At 31.2% G+C, this 20852-nt stretch overlaps 2 protein-coding genes across 2 annotated transcripts in view; one reads left to right on the top strand and one right to left on the bottom strand.

The window, feature by feature from the left end:
- Window positions 1-1091: 1091 nt before the first annotated feature.
- LOC100162822 (rapamycin-insensitive companion of mTOR) lies at window positions 1092-12372 on the top strand. The gene is made up of 27 exons (XM_001944106.5): window positions 1092-1771; window positions 1843-1890; window positions 1965-2136; window positions 2274-2405; window positions 2484-2677; window positions 2746-2953; window positions 4028-4193; window positions 4266-4444; window positions 5028-5158; window positions 5216-5727; window positions 5784-5972; window positions 6053-6261; window positions 6993-7082; window positions 7235-7454; window positions 7534-7703; window positions 7781-8345; window positions 8401-8597; window positions 8660-8773; window positions 8844-8938; window positions 9007-9220; window positions 9733-9797; window positions 9876-10016; window positions 10907-11092; window positions 11164-11307; window positions 11530-11662; window positions 11770-11908; window positions 11982-12372. Exons 1-27 carry the CDS (start codon window positions 1720-1722, stop codon window positions 12228-12230), a joined length of 4914 nt encoding a protein of 1637 aa, XP_001944141.1. The 5' UTR covers window positions 1092-1719; the 3' UTR covers window positions 12231-12372.
- LOC100164914 (ATP-binding cassette sub-family G member 5) overlaps window positions 12265-20852 on the bottom strand; it is a 20937-nt gene continuing 12349 nt past the window's right edge. The window contains exons 7-9 of the mRNA XM_001944060.5: window positions 18664-18802; window positions 17005-17187; window positions 12265-13160 (exon numbers count right to left, since the gene is read on the bottom strand). Coding sequence (XP_001944095.2) covers window positions 12818-13160; window positions 17005-17187; window positions 18664-18802 — 665 coding nt within the window. The 3' untranslated portion in view covers window positions 12265-12817. The remainder of the gene's footprint in view (window positions 13161-17004; window positions 17188-18663; window positions 18803-20852) is intronic.

The raw sequence follows: 20852 nt of genomic DNA, 5'->3' as shown, positions 1-20852 counted from the left end.
TTATAACATTTCAGTTGGGGATAAGATATATTACTTCTCTTAAATTTTTAGTATTTCAATGTATTAATACAACATACATCCGATATAGCTGCAATTGAAATTCATAGGTAGGTACATCATACTAATGTTAAGAATCGCCTCAATACTATTTGGCTGGAACCATGACATGATTAATTAATTAATTGAGAATTATTATTAAAAATTAAAAATAGTAAATAAAAATACATTTTTATTCAACTTATATTAATTTTTTCCTTGATTTCAAAACTGCAAATGCATATAATATATTGTGTATTTATGTCCGACCAATCGATTTGTCGTAAAAGATCGTTTGCTATTTTTAATGTGGATATTGATGACATCTTTTCATCAAATAAAGCAGACCTTCGATAATTTGTAATTCTTTTTAATACAGAAAATGATCGTTCCCGAGTTGTATTGAGAAGGCCATACAACAAAATATTCACAATAATATTTCTACATTAGAAAATGTTGTTAAAAGGGAAGAATTTGTGAGACATTTTAAAAAACTTGTAAAAGATGATATATTTTCTTTGGAAAAAAAATTTAGAATATTTTTCAATTGTACCAATTCTGAATTCTTCTTTGTACGTCTCGTTTAAATCTTCAGGGTATATATTTTTACTAGGTTTTTAACACTTTTACTTCGGTTCGGGTCTGGACATCTCGTTTATTGACAGAATTTAAAATTCTTTAGGTGCAAACCACTGGTTGTATACTTTTTACATTTCAAATATATTTGGAGCCCCCCGTTGATAAATCCCTGGGTAGGACAATGGTCAGTCACTAAATACTAATCACTAATGACTAGTGAAACAAATAGATAGACAGATGCGGCCGAAATAGTGCTATACTCTCCGACGGGCGGGAGACGGCCAATGGGAGCGCGCAAAATAATCGCGGAACGAGACACGACCATACCACAGAATAGAGAATTACTCTGTCCTTATCACTTATCAGTTGCTCTGAGCGGCGGCGGCCCAGACGTCCTCTCCAGCCCGCTACCCCCGCGCAAACGGCGCTCCCGTGTCTAGACTCCAGAGATAGATACGTACGTAGTGTACACAAACACACATCACAGCACACACTCACGAGTTACTCAGCGTGCGCGCACGCACAGTACACAAATTATAATATTGTTATATCACATTTATAGTACGTACGCTCGTCGCTCAGTGCTCACACACACACTTACAGGCTACACCGCTACAGGCACCTTACTAACATTAATTGTGTGTATACACCTCCCGTGTTTAAATACGCATAGGTGATTTATACTATATACATTTTATATAGGTGTCGTCTGTGTGCGATGAGTTTTTCGACGAATTTACCGTCGTCGAGAGCGCGGTGAACCGTGTTATTACAATAATAACGTTACAATGTGATTATTCGCAAATTAATAAAAACATTGTTATGTGTATTTATTGTTATGTGTGTCTCACACTCTCACTGGTCGTCGTTTAAATAAAACGACAATTTTCACTCATATTTTAAACAGATTTATTTATATATAATATAATATATACCCACACCCACTAGTACATTTGCATACGATCGGGATTTCTTTAAATGAGTCGTTCGGCAGTTCGTCGATGACGGTCATTGTACCGCTCACCTCACCGAGAGTCTGTCGGTATCGAGTTTCCGGTCCACTGAAGATGACATGTTAACTCCACCAGACCCAGGGCTACTGACATGCCAGTTTGGAAGCATTGGAATCGTAAAATGCACTCGAATAAATCAAGAGGTGAGTCAGTTTGCCGACCGCACTGTGATGCGTGCTCAATCGTTAAGCAAACTAATGTTAATATTTTTTAGGACGAAACGATTTTGAAGACGAAGCTGTTCAGTTGGATCTAGTGTCTAGTAAGTTACAATAACAATTGATTGTGTTATTATGTAAGGAATCATCTTAATAGGTACGATTTATATGTTAACAGAACCTAGAGAATCACTTAAAAAGATATTCTCTAGTTTAATCCAAACACAAGGGCTTAATGACAGTAAAAAATTGTGTCTATTGAATGCACTTGTCAAAATATTATCATCAACAGATACATGTGAAAATAGAAGTGAAGTATTGGGTTTCTCTACATTTGAAATAATGTGTTGGTGAGTAATATAAATAAAACATTACGTTTAATGTAGGAATTTTTGATAGTGGAGCAATTTTATGTGTAAAACCACCTTAACTCGATTAATGTTTTTCATTTGATTATTATTTATTTATATTATGAATCTTGTTGCAGCATTACACCCAGTTTGTTAAGTGATAGTTCTGATGTTCGAGCAGCTGGATTAAGAGCAATACGTCATTGTATCAAAAAACCTGAAGATATAACTTCTCTTGTACGTTTACGTTTAACAATACTTATATGCAGGTAATTGTAAAAAAATTTTAACTACACATTATTATTAATGTTATATAATATTTTATTAATTTTTGTATTTTAATTAAGGAGCTTGGAACTATTGCTTGATAATGAAAGTGAACGTCTACAAGCATTAAGGATCATTCGTAAATCGTGCACTGTCTGTCCTCAACAATTTCCCAATGCATTCACTCATTCTTTGTCAGCTATTGCAATGTGTTCACATGGACCTTCTAAAGATCAGCTACACAGGGCTTGTGTGGCTACTCTATGTGAACTATGTACATTTTTAATTCAATATTTGGTAATTATGTATACATTTTTTATTTTTATTTTCTTATTTTATCAGGTTTGTTGAATCCTCAAGCATTTGTGGTTGGTTGTGGATTGAAAGCTTTACGTCATGTTCTGATTACATCTGAACTACCTTTGAGAATGGCAGAATGTGTCTTGGGAACATTACTTTGGATGTTAAATAATCCAGATACAAGAAAATTAGTTTCATTTGATTTTGGTCAACTTGCTTCACATTTCACTGATTTTAATCCAATTTCTAAGTAAGTTATTTTTCCAACCTTAGTGTTAATTATATTGGCTTATTGGTAAACAAACGTTCCGTTCCCGTCAATTATTAAGATAGGACATTTGCCCCCTAAGAGTTATTGAAGTTATTTATCCATATGACATTTGGTCCATCGGTATTTTTAAATCAATCAAATTTTAATTTGCATAAAAAATTTAAAATTTCAATATAATTATTAAATTTATGAATATAATAAATTTAATTATCATCATTCAAATTTAAATAATATAAGTAAACTATATAAAATATAATAAATTTACATAATTATTTATGTTTTGATATTTCAATAGTCATTATTTATTTTAAACTTAAATTGTCAATACCATATCTAAATTATTTACATTAAATCACTTATTATTTTTAAAATATATAAAATATTAGTACCTTCTATTTATAATATTTTTATTATATTTTATTGTATTTCTTTTACAAATGTATTATATTTTTATGTATAATTTACTTAAATTATTTAAATTTGCCTCATGAAAATTGTATTGCAATTAATTCATGTTTAATAATCATACTGACATTTTACATTTTTTATAATGATTTAAAATGAAAAAAAATTTGATTTAATATACCAGGTAACCAATTATCCTATTTTAATAATTGACGGGGACTATAAGTCTGTGGTCTTGGTTTTTTGGCGGGAATAAAATCCGCCATTTTCCGCAATTCCTGCTTATTAGGTATATTTTGTTTTACTGGACACCATTTTTTTTGAAATTTTTTGTCTTAACATAACTAGTTAAACCGATGGTGAAGTCAGAATTTAGTGGTCGGACTTAGTTTTGAAGTTTGATACCCACCAAAAGTAGTTTTACTTAACAAGTTGAGGGATGTTTTCGATTTTAATTATTGAAATGACTATACTGGGTGTATGTCAAAATACTATAAATTTCAATTAGTAACTATTCAATTTCAACTATAACTTTAAAACTGAGTCTGACCCCTATTTCTGACTTCACCAATGTTATTATAAAATTGCAAAATAAACGGTATCCGGTTAAATAGAGATTTTCCGCTTATTATTATCATTAATTTCTAGGCCAAATGATAAAAATTCATATGGTGAAACAGCTCATGGGACATTAGTTTCCCTTTTACGTTCTTGGATTGGAGTATTGTATTTTTGTGATCCATCAGGAGACCACTCAAAAAGTGGCCTATCATCCATTGTACGCGCTTTGCATGTTAAAAATTCTGCTACTAGGGTGAGTTATAACTTTATCTGTTTATATTGTAAAACAATTGATCTTTGTACTATGTATTATGTATATTTTAAGATCGCTATTATTAATTTATTACGAGAAATCCTTGGATTTTGCCCTGCTGAATGGGTAGACGATGTGGACACTGCAATAGAATCTGTCAATCCTTACAAGTATCGAGAAAAATTTGGTTTAAATAGTGGATATGTATACACAGAAGCAATGGATCTTATTCCAAGTCTGAGTAGTAAAAGGTGAGTTGTGTTATATTACTATAATATAAAAAATGTATTGTATATAATATATATTTGAACAAATACATTTTTTAATTATTCCCATAAAAATTGAGTTATTGATATTTTGTCCTTATCAATATTAGTATAGGACATTTTGGTCCCCGGGAGTTATTAGCCATAGGATATTTGGTTCCCAGGGTATTGCAGTCTTTGCAGATGAATTGTATATCTTTAAAGATTAAATACATAACATTATGTTAGGATGCCTAATTCTTAAATATTACTTAAATGAACACAAAGAAAATAATAACCAAATAATCCTATAGGTAATTCAAATACGCTGAGACCAAATATCCTTAATTCCTGTTCCGTAGATAAAATATTTGTTAACTCAGTTCTTTGATGGAGGTGAAACGTTCATTTACTATAAAAATGTTTATATGTTTGATTTTTGGAATATTGTAATTGTGACTTTAAATTAGTTTTATGAAATAAAATTAATGTATTGTCAATTATTGTTGGACACCTAATATTATTGCTTGAAAATGTATTTATGTTTTTGGTAAATCTATTTAATAATTTTTTACTTATATTATTCTAGGGTTAATTTAGTTAACTTGCCTCAATCTATTCTAGTAAGTTGTTTGTTAGAACTTAAACTTGATGAAGCCCTTGTTCAAGTTATACTTACATCTGACAATGTTTTATCTGTGCAGTCCACAATTCTTCTTGGTGAGTTTAAATCAGTATTGATTAATATGAAATAAAAAATGATTATTTTTATTTTAGGAGAGTTCCTTCACTTAGCTGATAGCATAGTCCCAACAAATATTAAGCCAGCCCTATCTGATCTAGTAGCATATGCTTTAGAAGGTCGACCATCATCTAAATGTATTAACTACAGCACTTCAATTGAGGAATATGATCAAGTATTATGTTCATCTGAAGATCGCTTAATATTTTATCCAGTCAATACTGTCCATCCTGAAAAGTCTGAAATATTTATAGGAGATGATGTAAAAAAATGTAATGCCATGGCAGCTATTTCTGCTTTAGCGAAATTGTACAAAACATTAAATCATGAACCTACTCCAGCTACTATTGGTTTGTACCATGCAATGAATTTATTTGGTCCAAAAGTTAGTATGCTAAGGTATGTCACACATAAAAAACAGTTAAAACATAAAGGAGCTCAAACTGTAATGACTAAAGAATGTGAAGACTTTGTCAAAGAATCTGGGGTTTTAATTGTTAAAGAAGCAGTAGCTTGGAAATGGGATCCAATACGTTCTGCACTCAAGGTAAACATCATAAGAATCTTTTATTTTGTTGGTTATCACTTTGTCATTTATTTCAGACAAGAATCAAAGATGTAAATAAATTAGATGATGCATGTTACAATTTATTTGTGCAAAGATTAATTGAGTATTTTCAACCTTCATCAAAAATGTATGGGGATGTTGAACTTAGACCAGAAGTTCTTCCATTGAATTTATTTACATTAGCGTTATTTGATTTAGTTGATGATTTAATGGATGCTCCAAATGTAAGACATTTAATTTTAAGGTTTGATACATTTTATATTTATAATTAATTTTACCATTATTATTATTTTTATTCTTCCAGGAAAGCGGAGAAACTTTTTTAAATCTTCTATTGAATGACATTCATTTGCAATTAGAAGCATTAACGTCTTCCAATTATTCTTATAGTTGCTATTTGAATCCACAACGTTTAGCTGTTACATTAAGTCAACATTATTTTCTAATGCTTGGTAGAGTAAGTTCTACAGAAAGAGGGCGATATTGTTTAGATAAAACCAAAATTTTTCCTTTGTAAGTAAATATTTATACATATATAATTAGTTACACTATAAATATTCAGCATTGATTGTTAAATTTACTCAGAGCTTGGTTAAGAGGACGCTACCCATGCATTGGTTGTCTCCATTTTATACATATATGACATAGCAAGTTTTCATTCACTTATTTCAATAGTGTGCTTTAGTTTTGATATTAGAGTAAATTGACTTATCATAAAACTTATGTGAGAGCATTATCTGTGCTTAAGCTTCCAATATTTTAATTATCAAACAAGATATATATATCATTTTTAATTTTATAATATTTCACATACCCATATTTTGCTTGAAATTTTAAAATTTTAAAATCACCGATGCTTTTGCACAGATAATGTTCTTACTTAAAAGTTTTATAATAGGTCAATTCACTCTTATATCAAGACTAAAGCGAACTATTGAAACTATAGTCTATTCCACGAGAGAATAATCAGTCCACCGACCGATTCTTGTAAGTGCTGCGTATCCCTCACCAACTACCCTTTGTTCACGCGATCATGTGGTTCACGACCCACCAATCGAGAATCATTCGTGATACACGAAAAGTGATTATTAATTCTTGGAATAGTCAATGAAAATTTGCTGTCTCATACAAAGGGCGGTGACAACAAATGCATGTTTAACATCCTAAATTATAACTCTAAGAAAAAGTTATTAAATTTTTCTGCCTTTATTTGTTACTAGTTAAATTATTTTTGATTTTTTTAGATTGTTGAATATTGCTGTGAATACTCATTTATGTTGTTATGTCAAGCTTATTGTTTCATGCTTAGATTACACTACTGATTCATTTCCAAGGTAACATCATATTTTTATTTGAAAAAGTTACCTTTATGGTTATCTCGAATGTTAAATAATTATACACGCTATATTTATACTTCATTGAATAATTACTTATAAAACATTTTTAGTATTTATAATTAATAAATGTATGTGTAATCATTATTTAGAGTATTATTAGGCCGAGTTCTTTCCTGTTCTCAACAAAAATCTCGATTGTATGCAACTCGTTTTTTACGTATACTTCTAAGATTTAATGCTCATCGTGCAGAAGATGTAGTTGTAACTGGTTTTTGGATACTTGAATTGCTCATATCACAAACTGTTGATGATAACCCTGTAGTATCTATGGCTGCCCTGGATGCTCTCGACGAAGCTTGTGATTATAATGTATAATTCAAAACATAATAATTTAAAAAAAAATTAATAATATGTAAATTACTAATTAGTTAATATTGTATTTTTCTAGGAATATTTAAAAATTTTAATTGGATTAAGACCAAACATTCTTCAGCTGGGAGACCGAGGATTGCTTTTACTTGTTCGGTTTTTGTCAGATACTGGCGGGTACAAATATTTGTCAGAATCTAGTTTCGTTTCAAATCAGCTGCACAATTGGGGAACCCATTTTAATTTTAGGTAGTATATAATTTAATAACTATACATAAAACATAAAAGTAATTGTTTATCAATCTTTGTCTTATCCTGTTTCCTAGGTATGTATTAATAGTTGAAGGGGAGTTACATGATCAATTAACTCTTCATCAACGTCATGAAGATGGACACTATAAAACTAGGCTCACAAGTGACATGTCAAGAAATCGAATTCCAAGTATTTGTTTACCAGCTCATCTTTATTCTCAAATAGCTGTACATGAAAACGGATTTCAAGCAGTTGTCAAAGATGTTTATTTTCGAAATATAACTCAATTCATACTTAACCTTTTTCAAGAATCCCCTACTAAAGACCAATTATATTTAAAAGCTGCATTGTGGGCTGTTGGTCATTTTGGTAGTGTACCCCAAGGTGCTTGCTATTTGGCTAACAATGGGGTTTTACAAGCTGTATGTAAGACTGCAATTTCTTATCCGGTATACTCGGTGCGAGCAACAGCCTTATATGCATTGGCTTTGATTAGTTCTAATCGAGCCGGAGCTGCTCATCTTAGAAATGCAGGTTGGAATGTTCTGTATAGGGTATATTTGGAAGATGAGTTTTATAAAATCAAAGATAAAAGAGCAGATCCCAATTTAGCATCAACTCCGTCTGATAGTTCTCAAGTAAGTATTAATTTAAATCATATATAAACAAAATGTATAAATATTTGTTTTGTAGGGCCTTGTTAGTGATTGGGTAGATGATACTGCTTGGGATCCAAGTGCTCAAGGTTCTGGGAAAAAAAAATGGTCCACTTTGCCTGCAAACTGTGCATCATGGTCCCGTCATCAATCTCATATAAGAAGTTTGAGCGAAAGCAAAACAACTGATGTTAGTCAGCAGCTGGAACAAGCCAGCTCACCACCTGAAAATCTGTTAGTACTTTATTTTTTTGAAAATATAATACTATTATTTGTTGAAAATGTATATATTTCAGGTCTACTAGTTATCGGTTAAGGTCCGATAGTAGTTGTACAGTAGATAGTAGTACCAGTGGAGTTAGTTCTGGTGAATCTGGACTTTGTACACGTGCAGACTACAGTTTTTACCAGTGAGTTTTTATTCTATTTCTCATACCATTATACATTTTAAATTATAAAATATATTTTTAATCTATTTAGTGACAGATATCAAACATTGAGTCCAATACCTAGTTCCAGTTCCTTGTCTACTATTCCTATTCAAACATTTTCAAAAATGTCCACAGTACCAGAAGGTAATTTCATTGGGTTAATACAATTTTAAACAAAAAATAAAATAAATATATTTATTTATATGTTTAAGGTTCTAAACTGCCAAGAAGAAATTCTTTCGGATATAGAACATTAAAAATGATACAGAAAGGCATGAGTCGGAAAAATTCAAGAAGTATGTCAATACAGCATCAATCATCTGCAGCAGATATGTTTGATATGTTGGCTGATCAAGAAATGGACAGAATGTCTCCATTAATCCGACCTAGAGAATTTAGACAATCGCTAAATACAAATTATTCACAGTAAGTAAATATGAACAACTGGTAATATTATTTTTTGGGGAAGTGGATTACTGGAAGGCTCCAGCCTCCTATAAAATGTATAAACATTTTAGTATTTTAAATTAAAGCTTACTTTAACTTTCAATTGAACATATTTTTTTGTAGGTATATGTAAAAATGCGGGGAGTTTTTTACCATAAATTTTTGTGATGGGTTGGTTAGTGAATAATGGATGACTGAGGGTGCATTAAATCAAAAATATGAGCATTTTAACACATTCACTTTAAAAAATTAATGGTAACATGCTTAACTTGTCGTAACATTTAAGATAATTCACAATATGCATACTCTTTTTTATAATTAGAAACTGGAAAATAAAAACCAACAAAAATTAGCTATTTAAAAATAGATTGAACTAAAATACCAAATATTTTCTGTAAGAGCACAATTATAAAATATAAATCTAAAATCTTAATCTAATCTCCATTATTTATGTAATATACAATTTGAATAATTACATGTTTGGCTTTTAGATTTGATCCAGAATCAGAAAAATCTTCTCTTACATCAAACAAAGGTTGCCATTATACTACCAAAGGTAATGCTTGGATAAGATATTGAAATTAATTATTTTGTATTAAGTAGAATTTATTGTTATGGTATTTACTTTTTATAGATCAGTATAATGAGTTATGTTATGGTGGAATCGCTTTACCATTTGATCTTGGTTTGATTTTTTCCAATATAGAAAAAGAATCTGAATCTGTTCCTACTCCTGACTATGAAGATTCATCTTGTTTCAAATATTTATCGACTGGTAAGTGAACATTTTATTAATTTGTTCATATCAAATAATTAGATACCTTTGTATGTTCTGGGTTACTCATTTCTTATAATTTTTATAAACTTTTCATCAGCTTAAAAAAATCAATGAAGTTTTCATGGTGAATATAATTTACTCATTCATTTAAAGTTGAAAATGATTTCTTTACACTGATGAATAATTCTGTTTTTAGAAGAACAATGATACAATTAATTTTTGAATGCCATAAATATATTAAATATGTTTCAAAATCAAACTTTGAAGAATCACCTTTTTTTGGCAATAATCTTGCATTTGTACCAATTTGAAAATCTGAAATAAAATAAAATTAATCAGTTTATGTGGGAGAAGTTATTTTAGATGATTAAAAACATCGATGTATTTTTTATAGATTACAGAAAAGATATGGAGATACAATTAAATTACCTCATACTAATGTACTAGTTATTTCTATAAAAACCAAAGAGTTTATAATGATATGAAAAATTGATTAATGAAATATGAAATTAAAGAAAAAATGGGTGGTCAGAACCTTTAATACTAGAAAATTTTGAATAATTTGGATAGAAAGTTGATAAAAACATGAATAAAATTGGAAATTAAAGACATTAGTATACTAAAGTTCCAAAATTATAGAAAATATTAGTGATAAAATCAGTCTACTTTTGGTTTAAAAATAAGTAAAAAAAAAAAAATTGTGAAAATTGCTAGGATTTTTAAAGCGATGAAAAGTGATTGAAAATAATTAGAAATAATGACTGACCAAGAACATACATGAGGTAGCCACTGAAATATTTTATTTATATAAATAATTTTAAACACTACAATTATGTACAGTAAGTATAGTGAATATTAAAATATTGATTTTATATTATTTTCATTAGGTTCCGAAGTTCTCAGTACTGACGATTCGGATACCGAAGAAGTTATAGCTGATCCATTACCCATTAGACGACAAAGAAGTCATAACCGATCTATGTGTATGTTATGTTCAGTTAATGAACATGTCAATCGATCTGCAACACGTAATCGTAAAGTATCGTCTAGTTCTCTTAGACGATGTCGAACTGGTATTATTAAAATAATTTTTTTATTTCTGTTGGCATAATGCCGTAATCTAAACTCAATATAACTGTTTTAGAGACTGAAAGTAGTTATGGTATGGGAGTTGAAGGAGAAAGTCCAATACTATTGCCATGGCAACACAATAAGTCTTCATGCCTCCACGAAGCTTCAGGTTTTGGTACCGGAAGCAACGAAAGTGGTGCTAGTTCTGATATCAGCAGTAAGTGTAATATCTTAACTTTGAATAGGTTATAATATGTAATTTACTTTATTTGTTTAATGTAAGAAAGTTAAAATCTAAAGTAAAATTTACTTAGAACAAATGTTTAAAAAAATAAAATAAATTGTTAGTTCCAGAATTCCTGTTGAATTTAAATATACTATTATAATATACTATATTATGTGCATTATGGAATATTTTAAATTATTACAATTTCATTAGGTCTGGCGCAGAGGTCAACTTTAGCTGATCGAATTACCAAGAGCCGTTCGGCATTACGACGAGATATTTTAAAACTTGTCGAACAATTACCAAATCCTGTTTTGTACAAAATGTCTACCCAGAGTCTTTTACAGTATGTTTTTTTAAATTTCCTTATGAATTTATTCCTTCTACATTTCACGATTATACATTCTCACTTTTATTTTATTAACATGTACATTTTGTTAATGTTTTTAACAGAATGAAACAAATGTACGGCGACTTGTTTCACGACATATGTGTTTATTCAGATGTTTGTAATTTATTAGCCGACCACCATTATCACATTCAAGCTAGACGTTACATGCATGAACTGTTTTTGGATGCACCATTCAAAGAGGTAAATATTTTGTAATACATAAAATTGATAATATATGATGCTAACATTGCTTTAATTTATTTTATTTTAATAGCTGTACGAAGAACCAGCCACAATACTTGACCGTCAGAGTCCAGTGGAAACATTGAGTACAAATTGTGTAAGTAACGATGAGGCAGAAAAAGGTCACGGAGAGAGTGAACTTGAAGTAATCATGGAAGCTGAGTTGGAACATAAAAGGAGGTCTTCCGAAGTCACAGCAGAATCGAAACCAACTACGACTATTATTAGACAGCGTAAACAAACAGTGTATGATTCTTCTAGTCAACGATCAACAGAATAAGTGGTAGAAAAATGAAATAGGATATAAAAAAATGTATTGTTTTGTTTTAATTTATATTGTTTTGTTTCCTTAAAAAAATATTAATATATATATATACATGTATATGTACTAAAAATATATATATTTCTAAATATTTACAAAATTGTATTCAATTAAGTATTTGACAATAATAAATGTGAGTAACTGCGCAAGTTACAAACGATACAATTAATACAAAAATTTGGTCGAGAAAATTCAAACAGAAGCTTGTATTATCTTTTACACCTTACTGTATGGAATTATGATGTCGTCCACTTCACTAAAAATCATTTAATTTATGTCGTTATTCAATGTGTGTGGAGTTGACATTAGTACCCACGTATTATAATATTATATTTCAGACGCGACCGACGGTACTTCATAATTGATCTTCTTTGGTGCTATGGTAGCCATATGAGTATAATATATTAAAATATGATGGAAAAGAAAAACAGCATTTTAAATGCTTTGACCGGAGACTGCCCTCAGGCCCGACGTATCTGCCGCTTCGGATACAAACTGAACCGTAGTCTACTGGTGGTTAGGGGATGGGTGATAGTGAGTCTTGATCATTCTCTGAACTTTGCCTTGACGTAGGACGGCAGCGGGGCCACGTACAGCAGGATGTTGAACACGGCGGCGGCGACCGGGAACACGAAGCTGGCGACCAGGTTAATCTGCGGGTCGGCCACCGTGGCCGGGTACCGTTCGTTGACGTAAGAAGCTCCGTCCGGGTACCGGCACACGAACGGCTCGGCCGCGGGTATGGAGCAGTTCTGCTCCACGCTCTGCGGCAACCCGTTGTACTGCTGGCGGCCGTCGAAAGCCTGGGCCGTCAGATAGGCCCCGGCGTACCTGGTCTGCGTGGCGTAAGTCACCCACGACAGCCATTCCGACATGCCCCGGTATGATCTACGGAAAAAGATGATCAGTTGATGATGAATATTAATATTAATAAATTACAATGGTCTACAGTCTACACGACGGCGGTTCAATGATTCGCGACGCGCAACGGGTAGCACACATAATATTATATATATTATATTTATACATACAAGTAATAACTCATAATTATACTAATAACCAATAATATGTAGCAATAATAATATTTTTTTTAGGGTGGGGGGGGGGGTGGGAGGCGTGCCACTTATTTACCATCGAAGGTTAATAATTCTGTAGTATAAAACCACGATTTAAGATATACCTTATATCTTAAATCGTGTATAAAACTGTGTGACTATTTATAATTATCAATTTCATTACGTCTTCATGCTCAAAAATCAAGTTGAACGATTTCTAATAAACGATTATTTCGTACCGCGGGTGTCATTGTCGGTGCCTAAAATTGTATACATACCTATATCTGTATGTTATTGTGTACTGTCTTAAATTTTGATTGTAGATAAGTTATGATCACGCGGCGTTGTTAATAATTTCATAAATTATGACGTCCGCATTTACTGCACATAATTTTCAAATAAGATTTATATATATATTTTTTATTAAGGGTGTCGATGATGGTTTGTCTCATTTTCCGAAATTCTATAAAAATTCAAAATTCAATTTTATACTTTATATTTTATAGTTACCACTCAGTGGCATGCAGATCCCTTTTTCCATGTGGGGCAAAGTTAATTTTTTTACACCCACCACCCACCCAAAACTAAAAGAACGTAGTAAAATAACATTTACAAATTTAATTTTAGTAACTTGTAAAACTCTTAACAAAAAATACCACCCACACCCACGCCATTTTCAAGTGGGGTCTAGGCCCCATTTGTGTCTTGTCTGCACGCCATTACCACTGCTGTTACCACTTACTACCTTATTTATAATAATTATAATACTTTTCCACTAATCTACAGCTCGATACTATTTAGGGGGTGTTGATACGGTGCGTTATATCAACGAAAATGACTATTCTACAGTGTACAGGGCGTGAGAATTTTTCCTGTAAGACATGTTTATTGTTTTCGTACTAAAAAACGCACCGGCTCCGATGTCCTTGAGAGGACGTCACACCCGCATGTGTTGTCTCCGTCTGACAAATGTACAACATAGCAAAAACTGTTTTGCGAGAGACAACTTTTCTCGCACCATATTTGTTGTAGAATTACCAAATTTTTTCAACGCGTAAAGAAGATCTTTATCTGTGGATCAGAGTGCTTTTTTTAATAGCACTGTCCAATCATTTTTTATAAGCAGATGAAAAAAACGAAATGTTTAGAAACAAATAACTTTTATTGTATTTATGTTATCTAAAATACAGGCACGCTGTTGCATAGATAGTTTTCGACCATAAATGTTCAGAAATTTTGGAGCCACTACTACAAACACAGAAAGATAAAAGTTGTCCCGCGCAAAACAGTTTTTCTTATGTTGTACACTTGTAAGGCGGAGACAATACATGCGGGTGTGACGTCCTCTTAATTATTATTATAAATCCGTAAAATCCTTAAGAGGTCGCTACCCGATTACGCATTTGTTGTCTCAGTCTTTCACACGTGTGACATGACAGATATATTTTAACTAGTTTCAATACTGTGCTATCATCAAACTTTTAGGTAAGAACATGATCTGTGCCGTCACCAGGGACGCCCTGGCCCGCCGGGATACCGGGAAGTTCCCGGTGGCCTGACCTATTGGAACTTGCTATTGGCCTGACAGATGCATGACATTATTTTTTTAAATAATTAGTGTTTCTTTATACTAAAAAAATATACTTACTAGTATTAATTCTAAAAAATACTACAAGAGGAAAATCCTAATATTATATAGTAGGTATAGTATATTATAATTACGTATATATAGTAGGTATACCTGGTTGTTTTGGAGTTTTATACTGTCGAAGAATTTTGTGGTGACCAGTGAGGACTAGGTGATTATGTATATTTAACCAAACGCGCTTCATACAATAAGTTATTACTACTTACTAATTTTTATTAATAACAATAATAATTGCTTAGGTATTTAAGATTGGTATATTTTGGGACGCATAAACGCATTATTATTATTGTGTACCCATAAATGCTTCGATCTTCGTCTGATCGTTAGTGAGAATGTGACTACTTCGTGCACACGAGCGTGAGTTCCTCTCTACATTTGTTCATACTTTATTTTTTTTTTTTATCTAAAATACTTTTTGGTCAGTTTGGGTAATAGATTTTCCTGGCCTACATTTTTCTCCCAGGCCGTCCCTTGGCCGTCACCTAGCTTTTATTCGATATTTTAATTTTCAAGCGAGATATGAGTAAATTAAATATCACAAATTAAAAAAGCTCATATAGGTACATTTAAATGCGTATGTACTCTGTACCAATACATAAAAAACAATATGTAATTTGCGCCATATCTAAATATTAATTTTGGTAAACTGTGCCATGACAAAAAACAAAATGGCAAATAGCCAAACTTTTAATTTAAATTATTGGAATTCACCTGATATATTAACTGAGGTCACATAAAACGTGAATAAATAATATGGACTTTAATAATTAATAACATAAACAATTAATTATAATTCCAGGTTTTTATATATTTATTATTATTAACTGATATATTAGACAAGTACCTACTCAGTTGTACACAAAGGGACATTAGGTAGGTATACCTACAATTATTACAATAAGCTTAAATTTTTTATTTTACTTAATGTACATTTTAGTATTTTAGATTCTGAGCGGAGCGATAAATGTATTGATTTTACAATAATGTGTGTTTTTTTGTGTCTGTCATTACCTTTTGGGACACTATTTTCTTCAACAGTATCTTTTCTGATAGGAAAGTGAACAGAGTTGGTACTTTGAGGGGTCAAAAGTAAAAAAATTCCAGTAGTTTTCAAAAGCGCCGTGAAAAATAAAATAAAAATCAAGGAAAAACGGGAATATTTACGCAAAATCGATTTTTGTTTTTGGTGTAACTCTAAAACAAATTTTGACAAAATTTATCACATTTAGAATTTAATAATTATTTTGTAGTTGAAAATGTATAAAATGTTCAACTTTTATAGCTAAGGATTGAAATTTTAAAACAAGATTCCACGTAAATAGGTTTTATATAAATTACTTTATTTACAATAATATCATCAAATATACTTAGTAATATTATAGGCTGACTGACCGTCTTCGCTCAGAATCGCTTTTCTTATACAATGATATTATATCATTGAATTCAAATTACAGTGGCCCACTTGTAACCTACTGTACAGCAGAGCGAAACCCACTTTCCCACCTTTTTTTTTGTTGAATTTTAAATCAATTATGATGAACTTAATCGATGAATAAAATACATACAAATTAGTTATAAATCATTTTAAAGTGGAGCAAAATACAATTTTTGTAGGTACAAGTTTTCGCAGATTACATAATGTGCTTTTATCTAGTAGTGCAAATTACAGCCTTAAAAAGTGGCCCAAATTACCAAAATTATATTTAGATGTGGCGCAAATTACATTTAGGTACGCCCGATTAATCGTATTGATCGGACGTCAATAGTCGTGCAGCCATTTATTATTATTAGGCTGCGCGGTTATTTTTGAAATATAATCGATTATTTTCCATACCTGATAAACAATAATTTATTGATACAATCAAAATTGGATATTAATCGAAAGTATATTATTGGATTATTAATCAGTTAATTATCTAGATAGTTACCTAACCTAATCAATTTAATTATTTACATACCTACCTACTTATTATTGATAATATGGGTATAAAATAATCACACAGCCTTATTTATGATACCTATGACGTACCTCAGCATTCCGCTGCCAAGCACGATCATAACACTGACGATATATATGCAAAACACACTGGTGTTGTAAGGGTTCTTGGATATGGCCATCACGGCGACGACCAGTTGTTCGGCGAACAGGTAGCAGCTCAACAGCACGGCCGCAAATAGACTTAATTCCGTCCAGTCATCGAACTTCATCAGGCTTGACAAAAACAAACATCAATAAAATTATAACTAAAAATGTATTGTATTATTAAACTATGCAAATACAATTATAAAATATAATAAATATAACACGCAATATCATTTATCAGCCCCTGGTCAAAAAAAATTTGAAATAGGGCTTACTATTATAATATTATAATATAGTTAAGTTGTTCGGTACTTCGGTGTAAGTGTAGAAGCACGCCAAACGAAATTATGGCCGTGATATTTTACGATGTAATTCGGACAAAACCTGTTCTGCATATAGGTAGGACAAGGGTTCATGTTTATTTCATCACTAGTTTTCAATTTTAGGCTTTAGTTGCTACTCGATAAGATCAACCAACCTCTTTTCTGGATGAAATTATTACTAAAGCTATTAGAATTGATTATACATATAATCAATGCTATTAGTAAAGATATTAATATATCCCTATAATATTAATATTGAACTAAATAGTCGCTATTAAGTCAATGTATTATAGTAAATTATTAAAATACCACTAAATTAGTTGTGAAGTTAAAACGTAGACATAAAATATCCAACTCCTAATGGAAAATTCCTATTTTTATGGTATTATTTGGTTGTCACATGTCAGGTATTCTACTTTTGAAGGAAAGTAATGCTAACGCAGGTCTTCTTCCCTCTGATCAGGATACCTACCACATGAAAAAATTTAGATACTTATGCATCAAGTTTTTCCAATGCAGTTTTTTTATAATTTTACTGTAATGTATAGTTTTTAAGTCTAACATATGTAAATGCTAAATAGCTAATTTCAAACCCATACCTACGTATGGGTTTACGTATTTAAAAATACGTAGAGGGTCAAGGGACGATCGTAGAAAATGTGTGCAGCTTATTGATTATTCAATTGAAATCGGGACATTACAAATTGTGATTAGTTATAAATTATAATAGTTATAAGGAATTAAAAACTGATTAATTGTATTACTGCAGTATAGGTACCTACTAAACAGTAACCATAGGCGAAATTTGGGGGACGGGGGAGCTAATCGTCCCATGTTTTGAATTTGACACCCACATGGCCACATAAATTATGCCATTTGGGGACCACAACTAAAAAAAATAAGGGGCTTAAGTATCCGCAGTTTTTCATTGTAATATACATATAATATACATCATTGTAATAAAGCCACTGCTAAAACCATATAGCCTAAAGGTAGGCATACTAAAATAAATTACTAGGTGTAAACAATGGGATTTAATTAGGAGCAAACAATAGAATTTATCTGCTGGCATAGCTGGTATTATACGCACTATACCTACATTACATGCGTTAATCAGCTGAGTGGCGTCAAAAAATCAAACTCATAATAATGTACCAATATATATTATAAATACTGTTATTTATAATTGTTTTACTAAGTAGATATTCAACTTGTCTGCCTATATAATATACACCATATAAATTATAAAATATTCGTTACGTATGCAATGTCCGGTACTCACTGGTACAGTATGGCTGACGATCCGAAGACGGTGAGAAAAGCGAGTGGCAACGAGAAAGTGAAATAACTGACGAGGAAAAGTGGTCCGTTGTACGAGCCATCTTGGTTTTCCTGATAGTATCGTGTCCTGTGAGGAGCGACTGAAACCATGAAAACATACATTTCATCATCCGTACGTAATCACTAAACATAATATTGTATATCTGGGATTCGGTTGTATAATATAATATATATATTTATATTATTATTATGATTAATTTTTACCGTAGTTAAAAATATTTTAAGTTAATATATTATGTATTTACCTGATAATTATCTTTTTATAATTGGACTCGCCGCGGTCCAAAACCGTTACGCGTCGCGCGCTCGTATTTTATATTTTAATTATTGTTATTTATTTTTTTATCATCAAATCGACGACGTAGACACTCCTCAGTTTTCATAATTTGGATATAGTAGTGTATATATGGTATTAGGTTATAAACTATATGCACACTGGTTTACTGCTACTTACTAGTTAGTATAGTTAGTTACTAGTTAGCCGGTTAACCAGTTAGTCGCGGTTCGTTTGTATAGAAAGTGTCGTGAGATTCCTCGTTCGCGGTGTCTTCTCATGTTAAATATAAATGTCAAACCAGACATGATTTTCTTTTTTTTTATTAAAAACATAATATAAGTCTTACAATTTTTAGATAGTCATGAAATGAGAAAATTGCCTGATGACATAGGTACGCGAATATGGTACTTAGGTACATATAAATATTTATTTTTAATAGCGTAGGTCCCAGGATCAAAAAGATCACGACACCAAGGTCTTTTGAGAAGGCAAGGGAGGTTGTTAAAAATTATAATAGAGTATTATACGTATGAGATTACCTAGTGGTAGAATATACATTTTTGTTGTGAGTCAAATGGTCTATAGATTCAATATTTAGGTGTTGGGTCGTAATATTAACCTAACCTAACCATAAGTAGAAGAAGTGATTTTATATTGATTGGAAATCCTATATTGTTTTTAATTGGGTATAATTTCCTTGAAACATAATTCTCGAAACTTTCTCTCATTATAGACTTTTGGATGTATATTGGACGATAAAGTTTTAAACTTCGATGGCCGTATAAGTAATTGTAGTAGTCTGTAACCAATATCCATGTAGGTATATTCGTTTTTCTTCAAATTACCCGTAAACAATTAGGTAGCCATATTTGATAATTAGGACGTATAGTTCAGGAACATAATATACACATGCATTAAAAATAATGTTATGTATAGGTTCAGATATAATATTATTATTGTACTCGACGAGTGATTTTTTAAGTGTTTTAAGAATAATTTTTCAACATTTTTTGGTATCTTGTTTTTTAATCCCTTACAGGTACCTACAGATTGATACCAGTCTACTTACCTTCTATATCAATTTATTATTGATAATATAGATTTTTTTTAATACAAATTCTATAAATTTTACTTTTTTAAAACAAATAATGACCAAACAATAAGTTGTAAGTATTAAAAATTAGTAGATAGCATATAAAAATGTATATTATCAAAATGATAATAATAATTTTTATCTTGGCAAGCAGCCGATCACAGAGATGTATGAAAAAAAATTATGTTTAGCCTGTGAGTACTTTATTGTTTTTCTCAAAATAATATATTTAATGTACGATATTTACATTATAGTCCTGGTCTGCCCTAACGTGTTTGTTCACATTAATTTTCATTAATAACACAAACATAATTTCACTACCAATATTGGTCCATTATATACGGACATAATGACGCCTATGTCTGAAATTCTTAAAATTCGTGTGGTATAAAAAAAAATAAAAAATATTAATAGGGGTTTTGCGGACGACGATTGTTGTATATAGTATATTTATTGTTCCACTTACAATAATTTTAAAATTATGGAAAGGTACAGTCGGGTACAGTTGATACGTCCTTTAAATATTCAGCATTATATCAAAACGCAATAACATGTGACCAATGACCATTCTCAAAGTTTGTACTATATAACCTGAATCACCTTGAAATTGACTACCTAGGTAGTATAAGTAATGCAATTTCATAACAAGGCAGTAGACACACTAATATTTATAACTATTAACTGCAGTCTATACTCTTATTAGTGCCGTAGTCAGGGGGTGGCACTGGGGGGCACGAGCCCCCCCCCCCCCCCCAAGTTT

Source organism: Acyrthosiphon pisum, chromosome A1, assembly GCF_005508785.2.
Source record: "Acyrthosiphon pisum isolate AL4f chromosome A1, pea_aphid_22Mar2018_4r6ur, whole genome shotgun sequence".
Lineage (NCBI taxonomy): Eukaryota > Metazoa > Arthropoda > Insecta > Hemiptera > Aphididae > Acyrthosiphon > Acyrthosiphon pisum.
This window is presented reverse-complemented; position numbering and strand designations above follow the sequence as displayed.

Excerpts from the sequence above, each read along its gene's own strand:
- LOC100162822 (XM_001944106.5), top strand. The coding sequence starts at position 1,720 with ATGCCAGTTTGGAAGCATTGGAATCGTAAAATGCACTCGAATAAATCA. Across the intron at positions 4,194-4,265 it reads TTAAAAATTCTGCTACTAGG|ATCGCTATTATTAATTTATT; the intron begins GTGAGTTATAAC and ends GTATATTTTAAG. Across the intron at positions 4,445-5,027 it reads CCAAGTCTGAGTAGTAAAAG|GGTTAATTTAGTTAACTTGC; the intron begins GTGAGTTGTGTT and ends ATATTATTCTAG.